A 24,706-nucleotide genomic window follows, 5' to 3' on the forward strand; every position below is an offset into this window, starting at 1 on the left:
AAATTGTCAGACACATAGAAAAACATAAACTCTTGAGCAATAGTCAACATGGTTTCTGTAAAGGGAAATCGTGTCTTACTAATCTATTAGAGTTCTTTGAAGGGGTCAACAAACATGTGGACAAGGGGGATCCGGTGGACATAGTGTACTTAGATTTCCAGAAAGCCTTTGACAAGGTCCCTCACCAAAGGCTCTTACGTAAATTAAGCTGTCATGGGATAAAAGGAAAGGTCCTTTCATGGATTGAGAACTGGTTAATGGACAGGGAACAAAGGGTAGGAATTAATGGTAAATTCTCAGAATGGAGAGGGGTAACTAGTGGTGTTCCCCAAGGGTCAGTCCTAGGACCAATCCTATTCAATTTATTCATAAATGATCTGGAGAAAGGGGTAAACAGTGAGGTGGCAAAGTTTGCAGATGATACTAAACTACTCAAGATAGTTAAGACCAAAGCAGATTGTGAAGAACTTCAAAAAGATCTCACAAAACTAAGTGATTGGGCAACAAAATGGCAAATGAAATTTAATGTGGATAAATGTAAAGTAATGCACATTGGAAAAAATAACCCCAACTATACATACAACATGATGGGGGCTAATTTAGCTACAACGAGTCAGGAAAAAGATCTTGGAGTTATCGTGGATAGTTCTCTGAAGATGTCCACGCAGTGTGCAGAGGCGGTCAAAAAAGCAAACAGGATGTTAGGAATCATTAAAAAGGGGATAGAGAATAAGACTGAGAATATATTATTGCCCTTATATAAATCCATGGTACGCCCGCATCTCGAATACTGTGTACAGATGTGGTCTCCTCACCTCAAAAAAGATATTCTAGCACTAGAAAAGGTTCAGAAAAGAGCAACTAAAATGATTAGGGGTTTAGAGAGGGTCCCATATGAGGAAAGATTAAAGAGGCTAGGACTCTTCAGTTTGGAAAAGAGAAGACTAAGGGGGGACATGATAGAGGTATATAAAATCAGGAGTGATGTTGAGAAAGTGGATAAGGAAAAGTTATTTACTTATTCCCATAATACAAGAACTAGGGGTCACCAAATGAAATTAATAGGCAGCAGGTTTAAAACAAATAAAAGGAAGTTCTTCTTCACGCAGCGCACAGTCAACTTGTGGAACTCCTTACCTGAGGAGGTTGTGAAGGCTAGGACTATAACAATGTTTAAAAGGGGACTGGATAAATTCATGGTGGCTAAGTCCATAAATGGCTATTAGCCAGGATGGGTAAGAATGGTGTCCCTAGCCTCTGTTCGTCAGAGGATGGAGATGGATGGCAGGAGAGAGATCACTTGATCGTTGCCTTTTAGGTTCACTCCCTCAGGGGCACCTGGCATTGGCCACTGTCGGTAGACAGATACTGGGCTAGATGGACCTTTGGTCTGACCCGGTACGGCCTTTCTTATGTTCTTATGTTATGTTATGTTCTTATCAAGCTTTGTCTTGAAGCCAGATATGTCTTTTGCCCCCACTACTCCCGTTGGGCGGCTGTTCCAGAACTTCACTCCTCTAAAGGTTAGAAACCTTCGTCTAATTTCAAGTCTAAACTCCTAGTGTCCAGTTTATATCCATTTGTTCTTGTGTCCACATTGGTACTAAGCTTAAATAATTCCTAATGTAGTCAGTTTAACTTTACTTGCAAGTAATGCTGAAAGTATGGGCTTAATTGACAGGAATGGAATAGGTGATGTTAGTACTTTAAACATGAATATATCATTATTCTTTGCACTGTGGACAGTAATACCTCTATATGGTGAAAACAACTAACACAGTTTGCCTCTTGTTTTTAACATTATACCCAGTGTCTTCCTTCTTCACCCCAGCTTTAATTTTGACTTAAAAATTAAAATTTGCCAAGATTTGAGCCTCTAATATGGTGTAATAACTCTGGACTGGAATAAAAACTAATTTTGATGGGTAAGATATTATCTCTGGAAAGTAGCTGGTTTTTCCAAATAGATATCTGTCTATACAGTTCAATCAGAAGATATGGGGAAAAAATTATATTTTTCCCATTTAAAAATATCTGAATCAATTTTGCTTAACTCCCAAAAGTTTCCCTCTGAGTGTGGAAAATTTACAGACCAACAGGAAATAGGTAATGTTAATTTTAACTAACAAAGGAGTGGAGGATGTTTAGAATGGAAATTGGACTAAAATGTATCTCCTGCAAGCATGGAACCTAAATTCCTATAACTCAAATAAAGAAAAGCTTTTATAATTTGCAGAAAATTAAGTTCATTAAAAATTGTATGGCACTGAAGATTTGTGACTCAAAGCACTCCAGCTGTTGTGCTTTTCTCTCGTATGTCATACGTAGTTAAACTAAGTGTTAACTGTGTTTGGAATTTCTTGGCTTTTGTTACTTTGTCAAACTTCATTATTAGATTTGTATGTGTCAATAATTAACACGATTAATCACTAAATATTTTAGTGTGAAAAATAATTTTAAAAAACCTTTTTGGAAACTAAATTATTTAGATTTTTAAAATGTTTCCCTTTCTATTGTTAAAATGAAATAATTATTCTAGGTTGGTCTGATTCCTTTCATACCCAAAGTTCATATTATATCTGTTGTTAGCAGTTAATTTTCAGATAGGAAATCCATTGTTAAAGATTCTTCATATGATTTAATCAAGCTTTTGAGCAGGGCTTTGGAGCTGTGCTCCGGCTCCACTCCAGCTCCAGGCAAAAACCTGCAGCTCCACTGCTCCAGAGCTCCGTGCTCCAGCTCTGGGCTCCGCTCCAAAGCCCTGCTTTTGAGGCAGACTTGATTCTCCTGGTCACTGTGACTATGCATGTAAATTATTATTTTATACTAGTTTTTAGACTTGCACAGATTTTGTATTGTGAATACAGTATGAAGTAAGTCTGCAGACAATATTACACGTGGTTAACTATCAATTTCAATGAGATTACTGACATACATAAAGTTCAGTATTTCCACTACACCTCTATCTACCCCGATATAACGCTGTCCTTGGGAGCCAAAAAATCTTACCGCATTATAGGTGAAACTGCGTTATATCGAACTTGCTTCAATCCACCGGAGTGCGCAGTCCCCCCCCCGCCCCAGCGCTGCTTTACCGTGTTATATCCGAATTCGTGTTATATCGGTTTGCGTTAGATCAGGGTAGAGGTATATTAAGTATTTCCAGGATCCAAGTCTTAAATGTGAAGGAACCTCTCTGGGGGAAACCAAATATTTTCTGTGTCTCTGTAAGACAAATATTGTGTAAGGAACTGTTGGAGAGTCTGATATTTTATGGCCTAATTCTGATCCCAGATATTGTGGATAGTTGTATTATCATAATCTGTGTGGAATATCTGATTTTACAAAGTATTCAGTGATGTATGTAAAGATACAGCCAAGCTGTTCATGTAGTGCCCAAAGACCACACTCAATATCAGGGCCCCAGTCCTGTAAATTTTCAAAACTTATGAAATTTGTATAGGTTCTTGACTTTCTTCTGTTCATTAGAAATGATACATATGTCACTAAGCTTATGTTGTATTTAATATCTTAATGCAATTAAAAATTAATTATTCTTCTGTATCACATGGTTAGAAAACATTGTTCTATTTGTAATAGTGGAACTGCCATACAGGTTAACAAGAAGGAGTAAACAGATAATTTTATGCAATATCTCCATCAACCACAATGGGTGTTTAGCAATAGAGTGCACCCTTCTCCCCCCCCCCCCCGAGGTAGTTTTTTGCATTACTGAAACTTAAAACCTGTATAAAAGAAATGGGACTAATTTATTGGATTATATCAAATAGAATATAGTCAGATTTAAATAAATCTTTCTGAATGATAATTCTGTTTATCTTTGTATGTGATGTTCTGATCTGGAATTAATATAGAGGGTTTTCTCATATTATTAAGTACTCGTTTATATGTTTGTACTACAGTAGTGCCTAACAGCATTATTCATAGACAAAGACCTCATTTTGCTACGCACTTCACACACAGAACAAAAAGATGGTTTCTGTCCCAAAGAGCTTGCAATCTAAGTATAGGACCAGAGACAATAGATGGGGGAGTACAAGGCAGCAAGGAAACGGTATTGGTCAGCATGGTTGGCAGTGGTCTCTGCATACCAATGGCCTAGCTGTTGTCAGTGTTTTTTATAGGCATCATGGAAAGGGCGAGTTTTAAGGAGGGATTTGAAGGAGTATAATGGAGAAAGCATGAAGGTGGTGGTTAGAAAAATTACTAGGTGGGAATGGAGGTTGGCCTCATGGGCTGATCAGAGGTGGGGATTGACTTCTTGATACTGAATGAGAAGTGATGGGTTGAAAGTGAAGACAAGTAGCTTATCTTCAATGTGATAGAAAAAGGGGAGTCACTGATGGCATACAAAGAGAAGGAGGGCTGACCTAGCCAAGGTGATGGGTTAAGAAAATAGTCTTTGCAGCAACCTTCTAAATGGATAGAAGGGACAAAATTGTTTGTCCAGAGTGGAAAAAGAAGAATGTTGTAGTCAGTGACTACAAGATGAGGAGACTGGACAAGAGTTTTAACTATATGAATGGATAGGAAAGTCCATATCTTAGAGAGGTTATGCAGAAAGACGCTACAAGATTTAGAGAGAGCCTGAATATGAAGATCCAAGTCAAAGGCCATGCCCAGGCTATGGTCTGACAGACAGGCAGGATGGCAGTGCTGTCCACAGTGATGGAGAAAGGAGGTGGCAGGTAAGGGGTGTGTGGAGGGAAGATTAAGAGCGCTATTTTAGCCAAAAAAAACAGGAGTACTTGTGGCACCTTAAAGACTAACAAATTTATTTTAGCATGAGCTTTAAAATAAATTTGTTAGTCTTTAAGGTGCCACAAGTACTCCTGTTTTTTTTGCGGATACAGACTAACATGGCTGCTACTCTGAAACCTATTTTAGCCAAGTTGAGCTTGAAGTGACAGCAAGATATCCATGAGGATGGCAGAGATACAGGCTGAAACTTTAGTGTGGACAGGAGGAGACATGTCTGGAATAGAGAGATTTGAGAGTCTTCAGCATATATAAATTAGCTGAATTTTTGTTGTTTGATGAGATTATCCAAAGATAAGGTGTAGAGGGAGAAGAGAAGGGGGACCCAGGATAGAGTCCAAGGACTCTTCACAGAAAGTTGGAGGTAGGGGATAAGATCCAACTTATCATTCTATCCTAGAGTCTTAAAACAAGGTAGTTAAAACCTATTGGCTAATACATTCTAAAAATATACATTTCATCCTACTGTGTAGACAGGCCTTGAAGAAAGGCATGGGAGGAGAGTAAATAGGAGCTTGTCAGATATAGCAGGGCCAGGGCTTGTATCTGTCAGGGAAAGCGGGTCAGAATACTCCCTACCACTTTACCCAAAAAACCCTCCAAAACGTTGCCCCCATGTTGTGTTAGTATTGACCCATATTTTTACCTCTTTAAAAATGGTGGGGTCAGGGAAAAGTGAAGACAAGCACTCTTTGTAATTTGACCAAGATATCACAACAGATTTGTGGCAGAGGCAGGACCAGAAACACGTACTCTTGTACTTTAACCTACTAGATCTTGCTGCTACTTACGTGTTATCTGTATAAATAAAATTTTATTCCAGCTTCTAGGAAGGACAAGTGATTTGTGATGCTATGCCAGAGTGACTGTTGTCAGTATAGGACGTGAGGAGTTTTTTTTTGTTGGGAGTTTTGCTTATCTTCTCAATGATGGTTCTGAAGGTAGTTACAGAGTATATTTATGGAAACGGGCCAAGAGACATAAGCTTTCATCAACTGAAAGTGATGAATAGAATTTGCGCTCTCATGGAGGTCAACCATAAAGCTCTTTTTGGCTAATTTTAGGTTTCCTTTTAGATTTGACAACTTGCAAAAGTCCCTGCAGTAGGGGCTGGCTGATGGGGAAGTTAGCTGGTAGTTCTGTGAAGATTAGAGGAGGCTTAATCATTATAATACTGATTAAGGGCCTCCATTATAATACTGATTAAGGGAGGCTTGGTAGACAAACTGATTTATTTTTTTTAATTTGTTTTATCTGCTACACTTAAAGCTGGGTTCCACAGTTCCAGGAAAAAGAAACAGCAATATTTTCATATCACCTTTTTAAGCAATGGCACATTTAATAACTGAGGAGCCACTTCATTATCATTCAAAATGGCATAGTTGCAAAAGAATTATATATAGTTAAATACAAAAATGTATTTCTAATTGTCAGCTCTACAAACTCAGTCTGGGCTTTGAAAGTCAAGTGGGGTTCTTTCCTTCTTGTGCATTACCAGTAATAAAGGTCCTGTAGCCTAAATTAGATCCTCAGGATCTATGGTTCTGTCTTTCTATTTTTATTTCTGTGTTATATGCCCTTTATTACTGTGGTATCTAAGTGCTTCACACTCTAATATGTTTATCCTCACAATACCATTGTGAAGTGGGGAAAAACTGTTATCCCCATTTTACAGATAGTGAATTTAGGCACAGAGTAACTGTAACTTGCCCAAGTTCACACTGGACATCTGTGGCAGAGTAGCAATGAACCTGTGTCTTAGACTAACGTCATAGCCACTGACCCATCCTTCCTCAAAGTTTACACCTTTTGCAACATCTTTGTCTCCAAACTATGCCTTTACTTAAAACTGTACAACCCCATTGCATTCAGTAGGATTGCACAGGCATAATAAATTGGAATTTAGTAAATAATTTTGTTGACAATGCACAAGAGTGAATGGTGTCTAGTTCAGTTTCTGCTAGTTGTGCTAACAGGAATAAAAAGCAATGCACATTTATTTTTGTCACTTACGTAAACAGATATGTATCAGAGGGGTAGCCGTGTTAGTCTGGATCTGTAAAAGCAGCAAAGAATCCTGTGGCACCTTATAGACTAACAGACGTTTTGCAGCATGAGCTTTCGTGGGTGAATACCCACTTCTTCAGATGCAAGTGGTGGAAATTTCCAGGGGCAGGTTTATATATGCAAGCAAGAAGCAAGCTAGAGATAACGAGGTCAGTTCAATCAGGGAGGATGAGGCCCTGTTCTAGCGGTTGAGTGAAAACCAAGAGAGGAGAAACTGGTTCTGTAGTTGGCAAGCCATTCACAGTCTTTGTTTAATCCTGAGCTGATGGTGTCAAATTTGCAGATGAACTGGAGCTCAGCAGTTTCTCTTTGAAGTCTGGTCCTGAAGTTTTTTTGCTGCAAGACAGCCACCTTAAGGTCTGCTATTGTGTGGCCAGGGAGGTTGAAGTGTTCTCCTACAGGTTTTTGTATATTGCCATTCCTAATATCTGATTTGTGTCCATTTATCCTTTTCCTTAGAGACTGTCCAGTTTGGCCGATGTACATAGCAGAGGGGCACTGCTGGCACATGATGGCATACACCACATTGGTGGACATGCAGGTGAATGAACCGGTGATGGTGTGGCTGATCTGGTTAGGTCCTGTGATGGTGTCGCTGGTGTAGATATGTGGGCAGAGTTGGCATCGAGGTTTGTTGCATGGATTGGTTCCTGAGCTAGAGTTACTATGGTGCAGAGTGCAGTTGCTGGTGAGAATATGCTTCAGGTTGGCAGGTTGTCTGTGGGCGAGGACTGGCCTGCCACCCAAGTGGCCTTGGGTGGCACTTTCACAGGCCTTGGGTGGCAGGCCAGTCCGCGCCCACAGACAACCTGCCAGGAACCAATCCATGCAGAGTTGGCATCGAGGTTTGTTGCATGGATTGGTTCCTGGCAGGTTGTCTGTGGGCGAGGACTGGCCTGCCACCCAAGGCCTGTGAAAGTGCCACCCAAGGCCACTTTCACAGGCCTTGGGTGGCAGGCCAGTCCTCGCCCACAGACAACCTGCCAACCTGAAGCATATTCTCACCAGCAAGTGCACTCTGCACCATAGTAACTCTAGCTCAGGAACCAATCCATGCAACAAACCTCGATGCCAACTCTGCCCACATATCTACACCAGCGACACCATCACAGGACCTAACCAGATCAGCCACACCATCACCGGTTCATTCACCTGCATGTCCACCAATGTGGTGTATGCCATCATGTGCCAGCAGTGCCCCTCTGCTATGTACATCGGCCAAACTGGACAGTCTCTAAGGAAAAGGATAAATGGACACAAATCAGATATTAGGAATGGCAATATACAAAAACCTGTAGGAGAACACTTCAACCTCCCTGGCCACACAATAGCAGACCTTAAGGTGGCTGTCTTGCAGCAAAAAAACTTCAGGACCAGACTTCAAAGAGAAACTGCTGAGCTCCAGTTCATCTGCAAATTTGACACCATCAGCTCAGGATTAAACAAAGACTGTGAATGGCTTGCCAACTACAGAACCAGTTTCTCCTCTCTTGGTTTTCACTCAACTGCTAGAACAGGGCCTCATCCTCCCTGATTGAACTGACCTCGTTATCTCTAGCTTGCTTCTTGCTTGCATATATAAACCTGCCCCTGGAAATTTCCACCACTTGCATCTGAAGAAGTGGGTATTCACCCACGAAAGCTCATGCTGCAAAACGTCTGTTAGTCTATAAGGTGCCACAGGATTCTTTGCTGCGTAAACAGATATGACTCTGAATACATGCAAGTTACAGATCTGTTGAGTAAATAGTCCCAGACACAACGCTGAGACCCTCATCCCCTCTCTGGCCCATTTACACTAAGTAAAAGGGTCAGAGTGGCATAAAGGAACCCTAAAAGCCTCGTATCTGGCTGGGGAAGGATTCTGCTGTAGGTTTTGCAGAAGTCAAACATAAGGTTGTCTTCTTGGGCCCTCTTCATTAACCCTTGCATAGGGAGTGGGGCAGAGATGGAGCCACAGCACTTCAACCTATAGGACAACTCCAGGCAACTGGCATGACTTAAAATAGTGCTGCCCAAATTACACTGAAGCAGGATTGGGAGAGTGAAAAAGTGGCTTAGAGCTACCATAGCCACGCCTCTCCTGCCTGGGCTACAAATTTTTTGCTGAGCCTAAGGTTTATTCTGTGCTTTTGGCCATATTTGTGAGGACTTTTTAAGAGTTGACTTAACAGTATCAAGTTCAAAATATCTTTAAAAGTCATATGTCTATTCTGCAGCGTGTCCTAACCAGGAAGTTATGTTAATGCTAATAATTAGGCAGTAAAATAACTGTGGATAGTATTGCTTCCTTTTAGAAAGCATTATTTAACAATTATGAATGAAAATAGAAAGTGGATTAAGTCTTTTTTCCCCTTTTCTTTAACTCTTAGATGGTAGTAAAAACCTTCATGGACATGGACCAGGACTCAGAAGATGAGAAACAGCAGTATCTCCCTTTAGCTTTGCATCTTGCATCTGAATTCTTCCTCAGGAATCCCAACAAAGATGTGCGTCTCCTTGTAGCATGTTGCTTGGCTGATATATTCCGAATCTATGCTCCAGAAGCGCCATATACATCCCATGATAAACTTAAGGTAAAATATCCTTTTAAAATAAGCCCTTTTCCCCATCTAATTCTCTTGCAGTTGAACATACAATCAAAGGATCCATTACACACTTTATTATATTACTGGGTTTTTTAATATACTGACACGTAGGTTTATTAAAGAGACGTTAATAAAGTACATACAATGAAATTAATTTGAATGAACTCATAATAGCTATGTCAGAGGATTATTATGTATGTTTTTACATTTTATTTTATCCTTTTTGTTTTACAGGACATATTCTTGTTTATTACAAGACAGTTAAAAGGCTTGGAGGACACTAAGAGCCCCCAATTTAACCGATACTTTTACTTATTAGAGGTAATATAATTATTGGACTTTTGATAGACCATGTCTGCCCCATAACCCTATGAAGTGTAATCAGACTTTCCCTGTATGTGACAGCCTGTTTAGGAATTCTTTGACATGCTGTAGAAATTATATCATCACGAATCAGGTAAAAGTTTAATGATTGCTTCTCCTGTGTTATGGCTCAGTTTGACTTATTAACTATATGCTGAGCACAGTGTTGCCCATAGTTTGAGAAGCAGGATAATATTACACCTCTACCCCGATATAACGCGGCCCGATATAAAATGAATTCAGATATAATGTGGTAAAGCAGCTCTCCGGCGAGGCGGGGCTGCGCACTCCGGCGGATCAAAGCAAGTTCAATATAATGCAGTTTCACCTATAACGCAGTAAGATATTTTGGCTCCCGAGGACAGCATTATATCGGGGTAGAGGTGTATTTGTTTTAAATTTTGACTTTTAGTCATGATTAGCCATGTCCGTAGGTCTTACATAAAAAATTACCAAGGGTTTGATTCTTTCAGATGTTATTTGCGAGGCTTCATTCGCACAACAGTTTTTCCCATGTTACGAAATTATTTCAAACACAGGTTGAACTGCAAATATGATTATGCTGGTCATTGGGAAATGAATATAAATGTTGGCTAAGCTTTACAAATTTACAAATCTATTTGCAAGACAAAAATGTCTTTAAAATGGTTATGTCTTTCTTGTTCATACAATCAGGCCATGACTCTTTGTAGAAACCATTTTGTAAAGTTTAAATTAAAAAATGCTTCATGCCATGAGAGAGAAGATAGCATAGATGGATAGCCTACAAGCATGGCTATACTAGCTGACTTTACAAGTTGTATCAATCTGCTTTTGCACATATGAAATCGGGTCAGTCCTTAATTAGTTTTCATCATGATTTATTATTTTTATTTGTATTATAGGGTCCCATTGTGCTAGGCTCTAATACAAACATAGAGACAGTCCCTGTCTCAAAGAGCTTGCAGTCTAAGTTGTATAGTGTGACTTTTCTTTTATATTTTAGTTAGCAAAATTTAGACATATGTTACTTAGTTAAAGGTTGTAATTTTATTATTGTGAGTGTTTTATTATTATGTTTGTTTTTATAGAATTTAGCTTGGGTTAAATCTTACAACATCTGCTTTGAGTTGGAAGATTGCAATGAAATTTTTATTCAGCTTTTTAGGACTCTTTTTTCAGTCATCAAGTAAGTTGAAATATTTTAATATATATTATCAAAATATCCTTGGTTTTTGAACCTTTGTCTCTGTAGACTGAGTTCTTCATTCAGTATGTAAATAAATACTCATAGATTATAATAGAACAAGTTTTCAAAAAGGACATTTTGTGGGCAGCAAATAGCAAAACAGTATCTATAATATTTCATTATACATGTGCTCTGTCTAAAAAGCCTAAATTACTTGGTGACACTAGAAATAATAATATCCTGCTCAGATTCAATTATCTTTATTTTGTGTGTGTTCTGAGATTTATATGACTGAGGCAGACCAATTTAAGTAATATATTCAGAGTTCATAAATGTGGAAAATATGGGTCAGTGAAAGGTGAACAATCTTAGTTGTTCATCCATTTATTCTTTAAAATACTGCTAGCACATGAATTTTCTTGGTCACTTGGGTGTCTGAAAGTTTAATTTTAATCACCTTTTTTATCTTTTTAGCAATAGTCACAACCAGAAGGTACAAATGCACATGCTGGATTTGATGAGTTCTATCATCATGGAGGGTGATGGAGTAACTCAAGAGCTCCTGGACTCCATTCTCATTAACCTCATTCCTGCACACAAGGTCTGCAAAGTAAAATACAGTGACAACATATAAAAATGTGTTTCAGCACAACCATGGTATTTGTTTTGTTTCCTTTGTCTTGTTACATTTCCCTGTCTTCGGACATTCTGTACCATCCGTCACAGCTGTTTTTTTTACAGTCTTGCAGCAAAGGATTGAAAACTCCCTTTTGGGAACCCATTAATGTCATTCCTAAACTATATGTAAAGTTTTCACCACTGACTGACTTAGGCTACATGCTACCCCAAGAGTTGTGCACTGGAAGACCAAGACTAAGACAAATCTCTTGCAGGCTTGCTGCACTATCATTTTTAAAACTTATGTTTTAATATTTTATTTGTATTGAAAAGATGTGGCATATTTTGATTGTTATGCAAGTGAATGATGGTAGCAGGGCGTACCTTATCAGGCATCAGGACCTGCTGTTTGCCTTAGTTTATGTTGTCAGTCAAACTCTCCTCAACGGATGATTTTCCATTAGCTCTTCCCTTCTGGATATTGGTTTATTAACAGAACATTTAACTCACAGCAGGACTTCCAACCTTTTTCCATGGTTCCAGTAGTTCTTTCCAGCCTCGTCTCTGGGCTCAATTGTCTTTCAGTCCTTCAGTGTCTGTGTAGCCCTCCCTCTGATGCTTCAGAATCTTTATATAAGCCCTTCCCGGCGGAGGGTTCTTCCCCTCTTAGCCTACTTTCCTACAGGTGTCTTAGGTGAGGCTTCTCCTCCTAGCAGGCTTCTATTGTCTTTCAGGTCTCAGTCCTCAGGTCCTCTGCTTGGGAGCTCTGCAGAATTATCACAAACCTGTCCTCTCTCCAGCAGGCTCTCTGAACTCTTACTATTACCTAATCTCCAGGTTGAATTTATAATTTGTAATCTAGTCACATGATCTCCACTTGAACTCTTAGGTCCATCAACTGGAAGATAACTAAATGAGGTTCAGGTGAGCATAGTTGCATGGGCCCTTCTTAAAGACACCCTGCAAGTTGCATGGGCCCTTTTTAAAGACACCATAATAGAGGCCCAACTTCAATGTATACCCCAAATTAAGAAAAACAGTAAAAGAACTAAAAAAGAGCCACCGTGGCTTAACAACCATGTAAAAGAAGCAGTGAGAGATAAAAAGACTTCCTTTAAAAAGTGGAAGTCAAATCCTAGTGAGGCAAATAGAAAGGAGCACAAACACTGCCAACTTAAGTGCAAGAGTGTAATAAGAAAAGCCAAAGAGGAGTTTGAAGAACGGCTAGCCAAAAACTCCAAAGGTAATAACAAAATGTTTTTTAAGTACATCAGAAGCAGGAAGCCTGCTAAACAACCAGTGGGGCCCCTTGATGATCAAAATACAAAAGGAGCGCTTAAGGACGATAAAGTCATTGCGGAGAAACTAAATGGATTCTTTGCTTCAGTCTTCACGGCTGAGGATGTTAGGGAGATTCCCAAACCTGAGCCGGCTTTTGTAGGTGACAAATCTGAGGAACTGTCACAGATTGAAGTGTCACTAGAGGAGGTTTTGGAATTAATTGATAAACTCAACATTAACAAGTCACCGGGACCAGATGGCATTCACCCAAGAGTTCTGAAAGAACTCAAATGTGAAGTTGCGAAACTATTAACTATGGTTTGTAACCTGTCCTTTAAATCAGCTTCGGTACCCAATGACTGGAAGTTAGCTAATGTAACGCCAATATTTAAAAAGGACTCTAGGGGTGATCCTGGCAATTACAGACCGGTAAGTCTAACGTCGATACCGGGCAAATTAGTTGAAACAATAGTAAAGAATAAAATTGTCAGACACATAGAAAAACATAAACTCTATAGAAACCATGCTGACTATTGCTCAAAAGGGAAATCGTGTGTTACTAATCTATTAGAGTTCTTTGAAGGGGTCAACAAACATGTGGACAAGGGGGATCCGGTGGACATAGTGTACTTGGATTTCCAGAAAGCCTTTGACAAGGTCCCTCACCAAAGGCTCTTACGTAAATTAAGCTGTCATGGGATAAAAGGGGAGGTCCTTTCATGGATTGAGAACTGGTTAAAGGACAGGGAACAAAGGGTAGGAATTAATGGTAAAGTCTCAGAATGGAGAGGGGTAACTAGTGGTGTTCCCCAAGGGTCAGTCCTAGGACCAATCCTATTCAATTTATTCATAAATGATCTGGAGAAAGGGGTAAACAGTGAGGTGGCCAAGTTTGCAGATGATACTAAACTTCTCAAGATAGTTAAGACCAAAGCAGATTGTGAAGAACTTCAAAAAGATCTCACAAAACTAAGTGATTGGGCAACAAAATGGCAAATGAAATTTAATGTGGATAAATGTAAAGTAATGCACATTGGAAAAAATAACCCCAACTATACATACAACATGATGGGGGCTAATTTAGCTACAACGAGTCAGGAAAAAGATCTTGGCGTCATCGTGGATAGTTCTCTGAAGATGTCCATGCAGTGTGCAGAGGCGGTCAAAAAAGCAAACAGGATGTTAGGTATCATTAAAAAGGGGATAGAGAATAAGACTAAGAATATATTATTGCCCTTATATAAATCCATGGTACGCCCACATCTCGAATACTGTGTACAGATGTGGTCTCCTCACCTCAAAAAAGATATTCTAGCACTAGAAAAGGTTCAGAAAAGGGCAATTAAAATGATTAGGGGTTTAGAGAGGGTCCCATATGAGGAAAGATTAAAGAGGCTAGGACTCTTCAGCTTGGAAAAGAGAAGACTAAGGGGGGATATGATAGAGGTATATAAAATCATGAGTGATGTTGAGAAAGTGGATAAGGAAAAGTTATTTACTTATTCCCATAATACAAGAACTAGGGGTCACCAAATGAAATTAATAGGCAGCAGGTTTAAAACAAATAAAAGGAAGTTCTTCTTCATGCAGCGCACAGTCAACTTGTGGAACTCCTTACCTGAGGAGGTTGTGAAGGCTAGGACTATAACAATGTTTAAAAGGGGACTGGATAAATTCATGGTGGCTAAGTCCATAAATGGCTATTAGCCAGAATGGGTAAGAATGGTGTCCCTAGCCTCTGTTCGTCAGAGGATGGAGATGGATGGCAGGAGAGAGATCACTTGATCATTGCCTGTTAGGTTCACTCCCTCTGGGGCACCTGGCATTGGCCACTGTCGGTAGACAGATACTGGGCTAGATGGACCTTTGGTCTGACCCGGTACGGCCTTTCTTATGTTCTTATGTTCTTATAAGGCCAGCCTTGAAACAGGCACACTGGGATACACATGTATTCTGGGGCCAATGCCCCTATTACATTGAGCTGGGAGAAGGGTGCAGGGGGATGTGGGGAATAGGATGTGGAAAGCGGGAGGTAGGGGGAAATTGGGGTGTACACTTTAAAAAAAAAATTGCCTGATCACAGCTGGTTTGCATCAAGAGAGCAGTACAAAACCTTACTTGAGAGGCTAGTACGCTTGGAATGCTTGTGCAGAGTTATGTAATGTAGACAGAGTATACTGGTGAATCTGATCCTAAAAGATAAAATACTTTATTTCAGGTCGATAGTCTATACTTTCAAATCAGTAGTAGTAATACATGATAGCAGTCTCGTTGGGTTTGTTGTTTACTGTTCATGTATGAAATTATTAATTTTTAAAAAGCCAGGAAATTTCCAGGTAAAAATTACATGGATATGGAGTTAAAGCTAAGAGTAGTGTGAGTAATGTAGGATAAAAATAATTATTGGAATGTTTTAATTATTCCCAAATTAAGCATTACAAATCCAGGAAATTTAGAATTAATTTTAAATTCAAATATGATTAGACATAGAAATGTACAGTTAGGGCACCTAAACAACCATAATTCTGTCCTGTAGTGACATCAGATTTCTTTCATTTTTCTCCCCCTAATGATTTTAAAAGTAATTTCAATCTAATCTGGGACTACAAACACAATTATGCATTAATCATAACTGCATGTTGTCAAAAGAAATGGAAGCTGAAGGCATTCAGAGAAATTGGAAAGTAGAATTGGGGTCAATGCCATACATTAATTTAATATTCTGTAGAAGATATTTAAATGTTTTCTTTTTATTTATAAAATTGTCTATGGGCAATAGATCTACCTATTAAGCAATGCAAGGAAACCAACTTTATTTTTGTCCATGATTTGTTCTGTGAAAAAAAAATTCTACAATACTTTTAGCTTTTGATACTCCTGAGTCACGTGGCCAATTTTCCACACCTCATATAAATGTTGCTACAAGATACACTCTGTGTGTCAGAAAGTCTGCATATTTTAGGCAGTAGTGCAACTTTCCTCACAGGAAACATTATCAAAGGCCTTGTGAAGATAGGGGAAGCTTATCCAGTAGTTTGCAGTATATTTTTAAAATTCTTCTCTCTGATCTAGATCTTCACTGAAGTAATTATGTTCTGCTTTCAGAGAATTCCCTAATTCTGCACATGATTATATTAATTGTCTGACCATAGGTATGTAAATTAGAGGCAAACTAGCACAAAAAGTGTATTTTATTCTCTTGCACAGAACATTTTATAATACTTCAAAATATATGCAAAGCAACTGAACAATAATAGTTCTCTGTTACTACAGAATAAGGGTACTGAAATTGGCCAGACTATTATTATTTTAATGGAAGTTCTGCTCATGTGCGGAGAGCAGAAATTTTATATTTCTTTGTGTTATGTCCCATTGTGCTATGTGTTACAGGCTCGTTCACATGATATAAGATTCTACTTGCAGATCAGTTATTTGTTTCAAAAATTTAGTATTCACTTACTTACAAAGCAAATAACTTAAATAGGGCAACACTGCAGAAAAAATGGGATAAAAATATATTTATACCTGAGTGTGAAGTATAGTGTTATTTCTACATTGCTTCCAGCTTTATTTTTCCTTAATCAGTAAAGAAGGCTTAATAAATATAAATGTGATAAATCATTTCAAGAGTGCAAAGTAGTTAATCTTTTTTTTTTAACTGAGCTCTTACATCAAGCTGCTCATTAATGGTGATTCACTGACTATTAACGTGGTATACACTGGGCCCACGTACATTCAGTTACTCTGAAAATAGGAAAAAACACAGTATGATTTTAACTGTATAATGTGTAGCAGATCAATATATTTTTAAGTTTGTAATGTAACTATATAATAGAAATTTTTTTTTGATAAAGTAAAATTTTTGAGTAATAAATTTTATATTGCTTTTCCTCTGTCTAGTGTATAATCTCTAGGGATGCTAAGATTGTCACTAAACTATGAAATAATGAGGCATTGTAAGGTTGTGCATTGGAGTGCATGTGTGTTGTCCGTCATGTTCCCCCACCCCCAGTTCTTACAGTTGAAGGGATGCTATCGATTTGATTGAAAAATAATCTTTACAGATACAAGGGTGTTTCGTCTCTCCTGTTGATTTTTATAGGGTTTCTTGAGTTAGGGAGGGACTGACTTCAAATGCCCAGTAAACAAATGTAAAAGAATAGGGGTAAAACAGAGTGTTTTGCTAAGTCTTTCAGTTACAGGTGTTTTTTGTAACAGGTCACAATTTTCAGACTAATGATTTTCATATAGACAGTATCCCTTTACATCTAAGTTAACAAAACTTTTTGTATGGGGTCTAGGTAGGTTAAAAGTTTTTACTCACTTTTAAAAATTTTGAAAGGTAGTCTCCTTTGGGCCTAAAATTTTTCAAGCCTAAACTCAGCTCAAAGGTGAACTTTGAAAATTCCAGCTTATCATGGAAACTGAGGGGTATAGTGCCTTTGCTAAATTTGAAAATATTTTGACTATAGAATTATAATAATTTGGAACATGCCCTGTAGAAAAATCCTAGCAGGTTTACAAGGTTGAAAATTATCCCTCTGCAGAAGACTTGTACAAGGCTGATCCTCTTCACAAGGGTGAATTTTCACTTCAAGTGTGCACTTGAAAATTAAGTGCTCAAAACACAGCCTTAAGATTTTATGCTAGAACAGTTTTCCACCTTATGGCTAATTTGGTGTTTGTTAGTTACCAAAGTGGGAAGAACATGAAATGGAAAAAAAATTAATCCAATATTAAGCATGGCAACTACACTCAATTAAGTATGGTGAGTTCTTAATGGAGGAGTGAGGGGTGTTTAGCTTCCAGTTAAGTTCTATTATGAAGTGTTCAAAATGTTTTTAGCATATTCTAAGTCTGGAGCTGTGTAATTAAATTAACATTATGGAGCTTTGGTAGTTTTGAGAATAAGTAGGTTGGTTTTATAAGACCTCTTTCTAAAAACATTTTTGTTCATGGTTTTGGTTAAAAGAAAAAAAATTAAAAGATGCCTTTTAAAGTAAACTGTATCCCTTTTAAGTTTGATTTTTCTCTTTTTTTTTTATTCCAGAATCTTAATAAACAAGCATTTGATCTTGCAAAAGTCTTGTTGAAAAGGACTGTCCAGACTATTGAACCATGTATCGCCAATGTATGTAACATATGCGTTAATATACTCTCTATATAACTCCAGTTACCTACTAATTGTTTGTTTGAAGCAGTCAGTACTATAATAAGTACATTTTGTAACACAAACACAAAATATTATCCTTATTTTCAAATTAAGGTAAATCTTTAAAAAAAAAAACTTGCTATATATTAATTTCCATGTTAAAGAAATAGGAGTTTGACGCTTTTAGAAGCCTAATAAGTGAAGAAATCACTTAACTTTATGCAGGTAGGTCTAAAGTTAAGCATCTAACTCCACATTGTAAAAAGTGGCCTGACTTTCATATGTACCAAGCACCCAAGACTTATATTTAAATCAAGGCAGTTGTAAATGCTCCATACCTTTTGAAAATCTGAATTTTTTTTATTTAGTGCCTAGTTTTAGGCATAAATGTGTAAAACTATGTGACTTCTTTACTTATTTTAATATGCTGTACATGTTTAAGATATTGATGCTTCAAAAAAGTCTGGGGAAATGCAACACAGTTTAGACAGTCTTTTTTTATTCTTAGTAGAAGTACTTTATTAGCACTTGCAGCATTTCCCTTAGGGTTGCCGACTTTCTGATTTCAGAAAACTGAACACCCTTGCCCCGCCCCTTCGTTGCTCGCTGTCGCTCACTCTGGCTCACTTGCTCATTTTCACTGGGCTGGGGCAGGGGGAGGGTGAGGGCTACAGCTAGGGGTGCAGGCTCTGGGGTGGGGTCGGGGATGAGGGTTTGGGGTGCAGGAGGGGGCTCTGGGCTGGGGCAAGGGGTTGGGGTGTGGGAGGGAGTGCACGGTGCGAGCGGGTGGGGGGCTCAGGGCTGGGGCAGGAGGTTGGGGCATGGGCTCCAGGCATTGTTTACCTCAGGTGGCTCCTGCAGTGGCTGCCATGTCCCTGCAGACCCTTAGGTGTTGGGGCAGCCAGGGAGGCTCTGTGTGCTTCCCCTGCCCCGAGCGCTGGCTCCACTGCTCCCATTGGCTGGGAACTGCAGATTCGGCGCTCAGGGCGAGGGCAGCATGTGGAGCCTGTGGGCACCCTGCCAGCTGCTTCAAGGAACCACGCAGAGCCAGGGCTAGCAGGAGCCTGCCTTAGCCCCACTGTGCCACCGACTGGACTTTAAATTGCCCGGTCAACAGTGCTGACTGGAGCTGCTTTTCGACCGAGCATTCTAGTGGAAAACCAGATGCCAGGTAATCCTAATTTTCCCCCCTTCTGAGTGTTTTACAAATATTGACTAATCCTGTAGCAGCACTGTGAGGTATGTAAGCATTAGCCCCATTTTACAGAAGTAGAACCCGTGGCAGAGAAATGAAATGATTTATATCTATTTTTTTCTGATTAGTTATGGTTTAATCTAAAACAGTTAATTTAAAAAAAATGAGGTTTTAAAAAATAATAAAATTTGGGTTCTTTTTATTTGCGTCTTGGTTTTTAAGCACTTAGGGTTCAAGTTTCCTTCCCCTCCCCAAGCAATCACGAGGGCTAGAAATTTAAAAACAAAATTCTTATGTGACCTGACTCCAGGAGATGGGGTTTAAGAAAAACACCAAATATCACAAGACCCACAATAAACTCATGAGTGTTAACACTATAACCCCATGCAATTCTTTAAGAATGACTAAATGCTGATAAAGTCCTTTGGCTTGTTTCAGTACATTAGAGTACTTTTGCATGCTTGTCTATGAAAATTAGGAAGGAAAAAAAATCGACTACATCAGATCTTTCCTTAATCTTTTTAAATGAAATTTTGATGGATGATCATGAATTTTAAGTTATCGATTATTTAGCTGCATATTGATTTTTAGTTTTATTAGGTTATGGAATGTTATTTGTTTTATCATAGGTATTTGCTATGAATGAATTAATTAATTATGAGAGTCAGATAAATTGAATTGTAGTACAAATATTGATATTTTTTTTGTAGACTTTCTGGACCCAAAACTGTACTATTGCAGGCAAACGCCTATTGATTTAATAATGGGAGCATTATTGGTCCCATTGTGTTAGAATTAGTGTATGTAGTATGCGATCAGTAGAATACTTTTAAAAAACATAAAACTTCAATACTTGCATGAATAGGAAAAGGCTGCAAAGAATAACAGCATTTTTGTTTGTTTGTTTGTGCTTGTGTGTGTTTTAGTTTTTTAACCAGGTTCTGGTACTGGGAAAGTCTTCAGTAAGTGACTTGTCAGAACATGTATTTGATCTGATACAAGAGCTGTTTGCCATAGATCCTCACTTATTGCTGTCTGTCATGCCACAGCTTGAGTTCAAACTGAAGGTAAGATACAGTAAAGTTCTTGAATTCAATACAAGAAAATGAGGAGTATGACATTGGGTGCCACAGATTTAAGAACTATTTCGTTATTTCAGTTGATAACTTGAACACCAGCACTTTTACACTTTGCATTATATGGCTGTTATTTTAATTTGATCAAATAAAGGCCATAGATAGAATTATGAACAGACTTGTTAAAATGGAAAACCTGAAGGTCTTTCTTAAAAAAAAAAAAACTAAAAAAAAACAACCCACATTATTTTCTTCTGTATATACTGTAATAACAATAATGATGAACTCACTTGGTATTGATGTGAATGTCATAAGTACTTGTATTTGGGGTTCTTTTTTAAGTGTTGGTCCCTATGTGTATTTCACTGTGGGTGAAATGCTCATTGCACCTCAGACCAGAAGATTCTTGCTAATGGTGTCTGTTGGTCCATGCCTGTGCTCTTGCTCCCCTCATGCTCTGATTAGAGAGTATAAGAGGTGGGACAGACCTTGAGGAGACTTCCTCAAGCTCTGAGGCTCCTGCTAGTTGGAGAGTCATGGGTATAGAGGCTCATGGTTGGGTGGGGGCAGGCAGAGGACAGGCACGCCTGTCTCTAGGTGACTTCCAGGGGGCTATCTCTCCCTCAAGAAGGCCTCTGGGAGGAAGTGGGTGTAGGGGCTCATGGGTTGGGGGGCATGCAGCTGGTGGGTGGGAAGCACCTGAAAGGGGTTAAGTGGGGGTAACAGGGAATGACCAGTGGCCAGTTTTTCTGTGCCTTGGAGGTGGCAACTCTATTTATAACTTTTAATATAAATTGAGCATCTTGTTATTGCCTTGTGTGGAGTAATGGGATGATCTAAAAATAGTCATTTGTGCTGTTAATTTTCAAATCTGCCACCTCTCAGAGCCTGGGTGGTTACATTAACAGAGGTGAGCCCAAAGGGGATTGTGGCATGAAAAAGTTTGGGAACCACTGAGTTAGATTTTGGGCAACCCTCTTCCCCACCTCCAGAGATCCCTCCCTTCCCAGTACGGGACTCCAGTTACGCCCAGGATTCTGGGCTTCAAGAATCGTGTCTCCTGCCCCCGGTTAGTGATGTCCACCAAAGGTGCCTCCAGTGCCTTGAAATAGCTCATATGTCCTCTAAATGCAGTATCTGTTGCTCTTTCCTGCCCTGAACCCATCAAGCATGGGACTTTAGATTTAGGAAACACCACCTGGAGCATGTGGACCCCTTAGACATAGTCTGCGGACCCCCTGGGTTCAGTGGACCCCCAGTTGAAAACTACTGCCCTACACCCTCAAGATCAGATGACTCTTAGCATCCAGTGCTGGGAAGCTCGAAAGCTCATTGAGGTCATGGCACCAACTCACAGGCTTCAAAGACTGAGATCATCTCCACTTCGGCACCATTGTTAACGTGCAAATAGAGGCATGAGCCTAGACCAATATGACCTCCATTACTGGCGAAGGACAGATGACCATCCCATATACCATCAACATTGACAAGAGAGAGAACTCCACATGGTACCACTGTGGAGGACATCACCATCCTACCAGATCTGGAATCTCCCATTTTATCAGTCTTTATAAAGGAAATCCAGACACTGTCAGTCCACAAAGATTATGAAAGAAGCCAGTCTACTACTCCCTCTACCAGTCGGGCTATTTCCTCATCGATGATTCTGACGGCACCACCTTTGAGATGGAGCCCACATTTTGTTCATTGGGCTATTCTGATATGAAAGAAGGACTGTCATCACTGGCTTCAGCTTGGATAAGCAGGCACTAGCACTGAACTATCTAAGAACTTACTCTTTTATATCTTATCTATTGGACTCTACAAGGCTATAGTCATTGCTTTGTGAATTCCTTTTTTGCTAAAACTATTTATAACCACTCCATATAATTGGGGCCTCTCAAATATTTTTCTCCTATCTTATCAGTTACCTTGCAGGTCCAGTTTTTCAATTAAATCCAGTGTTTTCAGTTTAGCATGCCATCTTTCAGGGCCTTTCCGTGACTGCTAAACACATTTTACACAAACTGCAAAGCATATATTTTCTTTAGCCAAACTAAATTTAATTCTTTGTATAATCCTACACCATAATAGGTGCAAACCACTATCAGTACAAAGTGCTTCCCTTTGGTCTGGCAGCAGCACCTAGAATGTTTCTAAAAGTGCTTTCAGTAATGGTAGCACACTTCTGGCGCAACAGTTCTATAATCTGTCCATACATAGATTATTGACTTCTGGGAAAGTCTCATTGGGAGGTGCATGAACCTCGTCTCTGATCAATCTTTGAACATCACTAGGAATCTGCGTGAATGTAAAAGAGTCCATTTTAGTGCCATTAGATTTCATTAAAGAGACTGTAGATGTGATCATGGGCAAAACTTACCTCCCTGTGGACAGGTTTCAATCTGTGAACATTCTGATCAACTAGCTCAGAAAGAGCCCCCAAACATGGGTTCGGTCATGCCTTATCCTCCAGGTCACGTAACTTCTTGCATCTATATGATACCACTGAGGAGGCTCTGACTTCACGGTCTACAAGAAAATGGTATACATGCCAGCAGGCACAGTATGGACAAATTATTTATGTTTCCTCCCAGAGTATGAGACTGTCTAGTTTAGTGGCAGGACAGGAAACAGGTGTGTATAGTTCCTTTTGCTCCACCACCTCCTCAGAAGACGTTAATTATGGATATCTCCCTTGTAGGCTGTGGTGCTCATCTGGATGAACACACAGCTCAGGGAACATGCAAGTCCAGGATGCATAAATCTTCTGAAACAGAGAGCAGTCTGAAAGGCCTGCAAGCGATGTAATATTATTCATTCATACCCACGTATTCACGTGCTGTCAGACAATATGACAAATGTGTTATATGTAAACAAGCAAGGGGGATCAAGATCTATGCCACTTGGCATAGTGGCCTGTGGAGCTGGTGTATTTGTCATCAGATTACCTTATTAGTAGTTCATCTTCTGGGAATACAGAATACCCTAATAGCCAGTGTCAACAGATAATTCTGCATGGAACATGAATGGGAGATCCACAGCTCAGTAGTGAAAGACATATTCCTGCAATGGGGATATCTCCATCTTTGAATCTGTTTGCATTACAGAACTAGAAATGCACAATGTACTGCTCCAGGGGAACACACAGTCAGAAATCCAAGGGATGAGAAATTTGATATAAGCCATTCTCCCACTCTCGTTCTTACTTCAAATTCTCAGGAAAACCTAGCAGGACAAAATAGTGATTATCCTCATCACTCCCAAGTGCCCAAGACAGTTCTGGTTCCCCCTCCTTCTCTGTCTTTCATCCTGTCCACCAGTCTTTCTCAGACCACCTCACACAGGACATGGGCATGGGCAAGATCAGGCATCCAAATTTGAAGCCACTCACGACTTAGTGGATGGGTGTCAAACTTATAACAGAAATATCCAACAGCTGTTAAAGCCATGCTTAACAACAACAGGAAGGAATCCACCAGAAGGTATTACTTAGCTGAGTGGAAAAGATTCTCTATTTGGGCTCAGTGTCACCAAATATCTTCAGAGGAGATGGACATTCCCACTATTTTAGACTGACTATTCACCTAGAAAACCTTTGTTCTTTCCCTTAGCTCCCTGAAAGGCTTGCTCAGAACCTTCCCTCCAGTAACTAGACCTGCTCTGACATGGGATTTCAACTTGGTCCTTTCAGCTCTAACTAAGCTACCATTTGAAGCATTAGCAACTTGCTTACTTTCTCATTTATCTATGAAGGTAGCCTTCTTGGTGGCCATCACTTTGGCTAGAAGGCTAGGTGAACCTGTGGCCCTAGTGGCCTATGCACTAAGTACCATTTTCCGTATGGATAAGGTTTCATGGAGACTGCACCTTAAGTTCATCACCAGTGTAATCTTGGACTTCTATATGAATCAGACTGTATGCTTACTTGTGTTTTTTCCTGAGCCTCAAACCACCAATGAGAAGCAGATATGGACATGCATTGGGTGTTGGCTTTCTGTCTTCAGAGAACAAAAGCTTTTAGGAGATCACCTAGGCCATTTGTGGTCCTGGCAGAATGCATGAAAGGACAAGAGTTATCCGAGTGGATTTTGGGCTGCATCTTGCTCTGTTACCGGATAGCTGTACAGTGGAGGAGCAAGCTATTCCTCCAGAGCAAAAGCCACTTTGGTAGCTTTGCTTCAGGAGATGCCTCACCTTGACATATATAAAACAGCTATGTGGAGTTCTATTCAGACTTTCACAAGACAGTGCCCTGGTGCAAGACTCCTCAGTTGATGCATCCTTTGGGTCCTGCAGTCATCTATCCTCCATCATGAGTATTGCTTGTCAATCATCCACATAGGGACCAGTACTAGCAGAAGAAAGAAAGGTTACTTACCTTGTAGTAACTGGAGTTGTTAGGAAATACACATCTCA

At 39.5% G+C, this 24,706-nt stretch overlaps 1 protein-coding gene across 3 annotated transcripts in view; it reads left to right on the top strand.

The window, feature by feature from the left end:
- Positions 1 to 24,706, top strand: part of PDS5A (PDS5 cohesin associated factor A) — a 163,412-nt gene that overhangs the window by 58,232 nt on the left and 80,474 nt on the right. For all 3 annotated transcript variants that reach the window (XM_045019338.1, XM_045019340.1, XM_045019339.1), the window contains exons 3-8: positions 9,219 to 9,422; positions 9,669 to 9,755; positions 10,868 to 10,965; positions 11,440 to 11,566; positions 17,915 to 17,995; positions 20,138 to 20,278. In XM_045019338.1, coding sequence (XP_044875273.1) covers positions 9,219 to 9,422; positions 9,669 to 9,755; positions 10,868 to 10,965; positions 11,440 to 11,566; positions 17,915 to 17,995; positions 20,138 to 20,278 — 738 coding nt within the window. The remainder of the gene's footprint in view (positions 1 to 9,218; positions 9,423 to 9,668; positions 9,756 to 10,867; positions 10,966 to 11,439; positions 11,567 to 17,914; positions 17,996 to 20,137; positions 20,279 to 24,706) is intronic.

This window comes from Mauremys mutica, chromosome 5, assembly GCF_020497125.1.
Source record: "Mauremys mutica isolate MM-2020 ecotype Southern chromosome 5, ASM2049712v1, whole genome shotgun sequence".
Taxonomy (NCBI): domain Eukaryota; kingdom Metazoa; phylum Chordata; order Testudines; family Geoemydidae; genus Mauremys; species Mauremys mutica.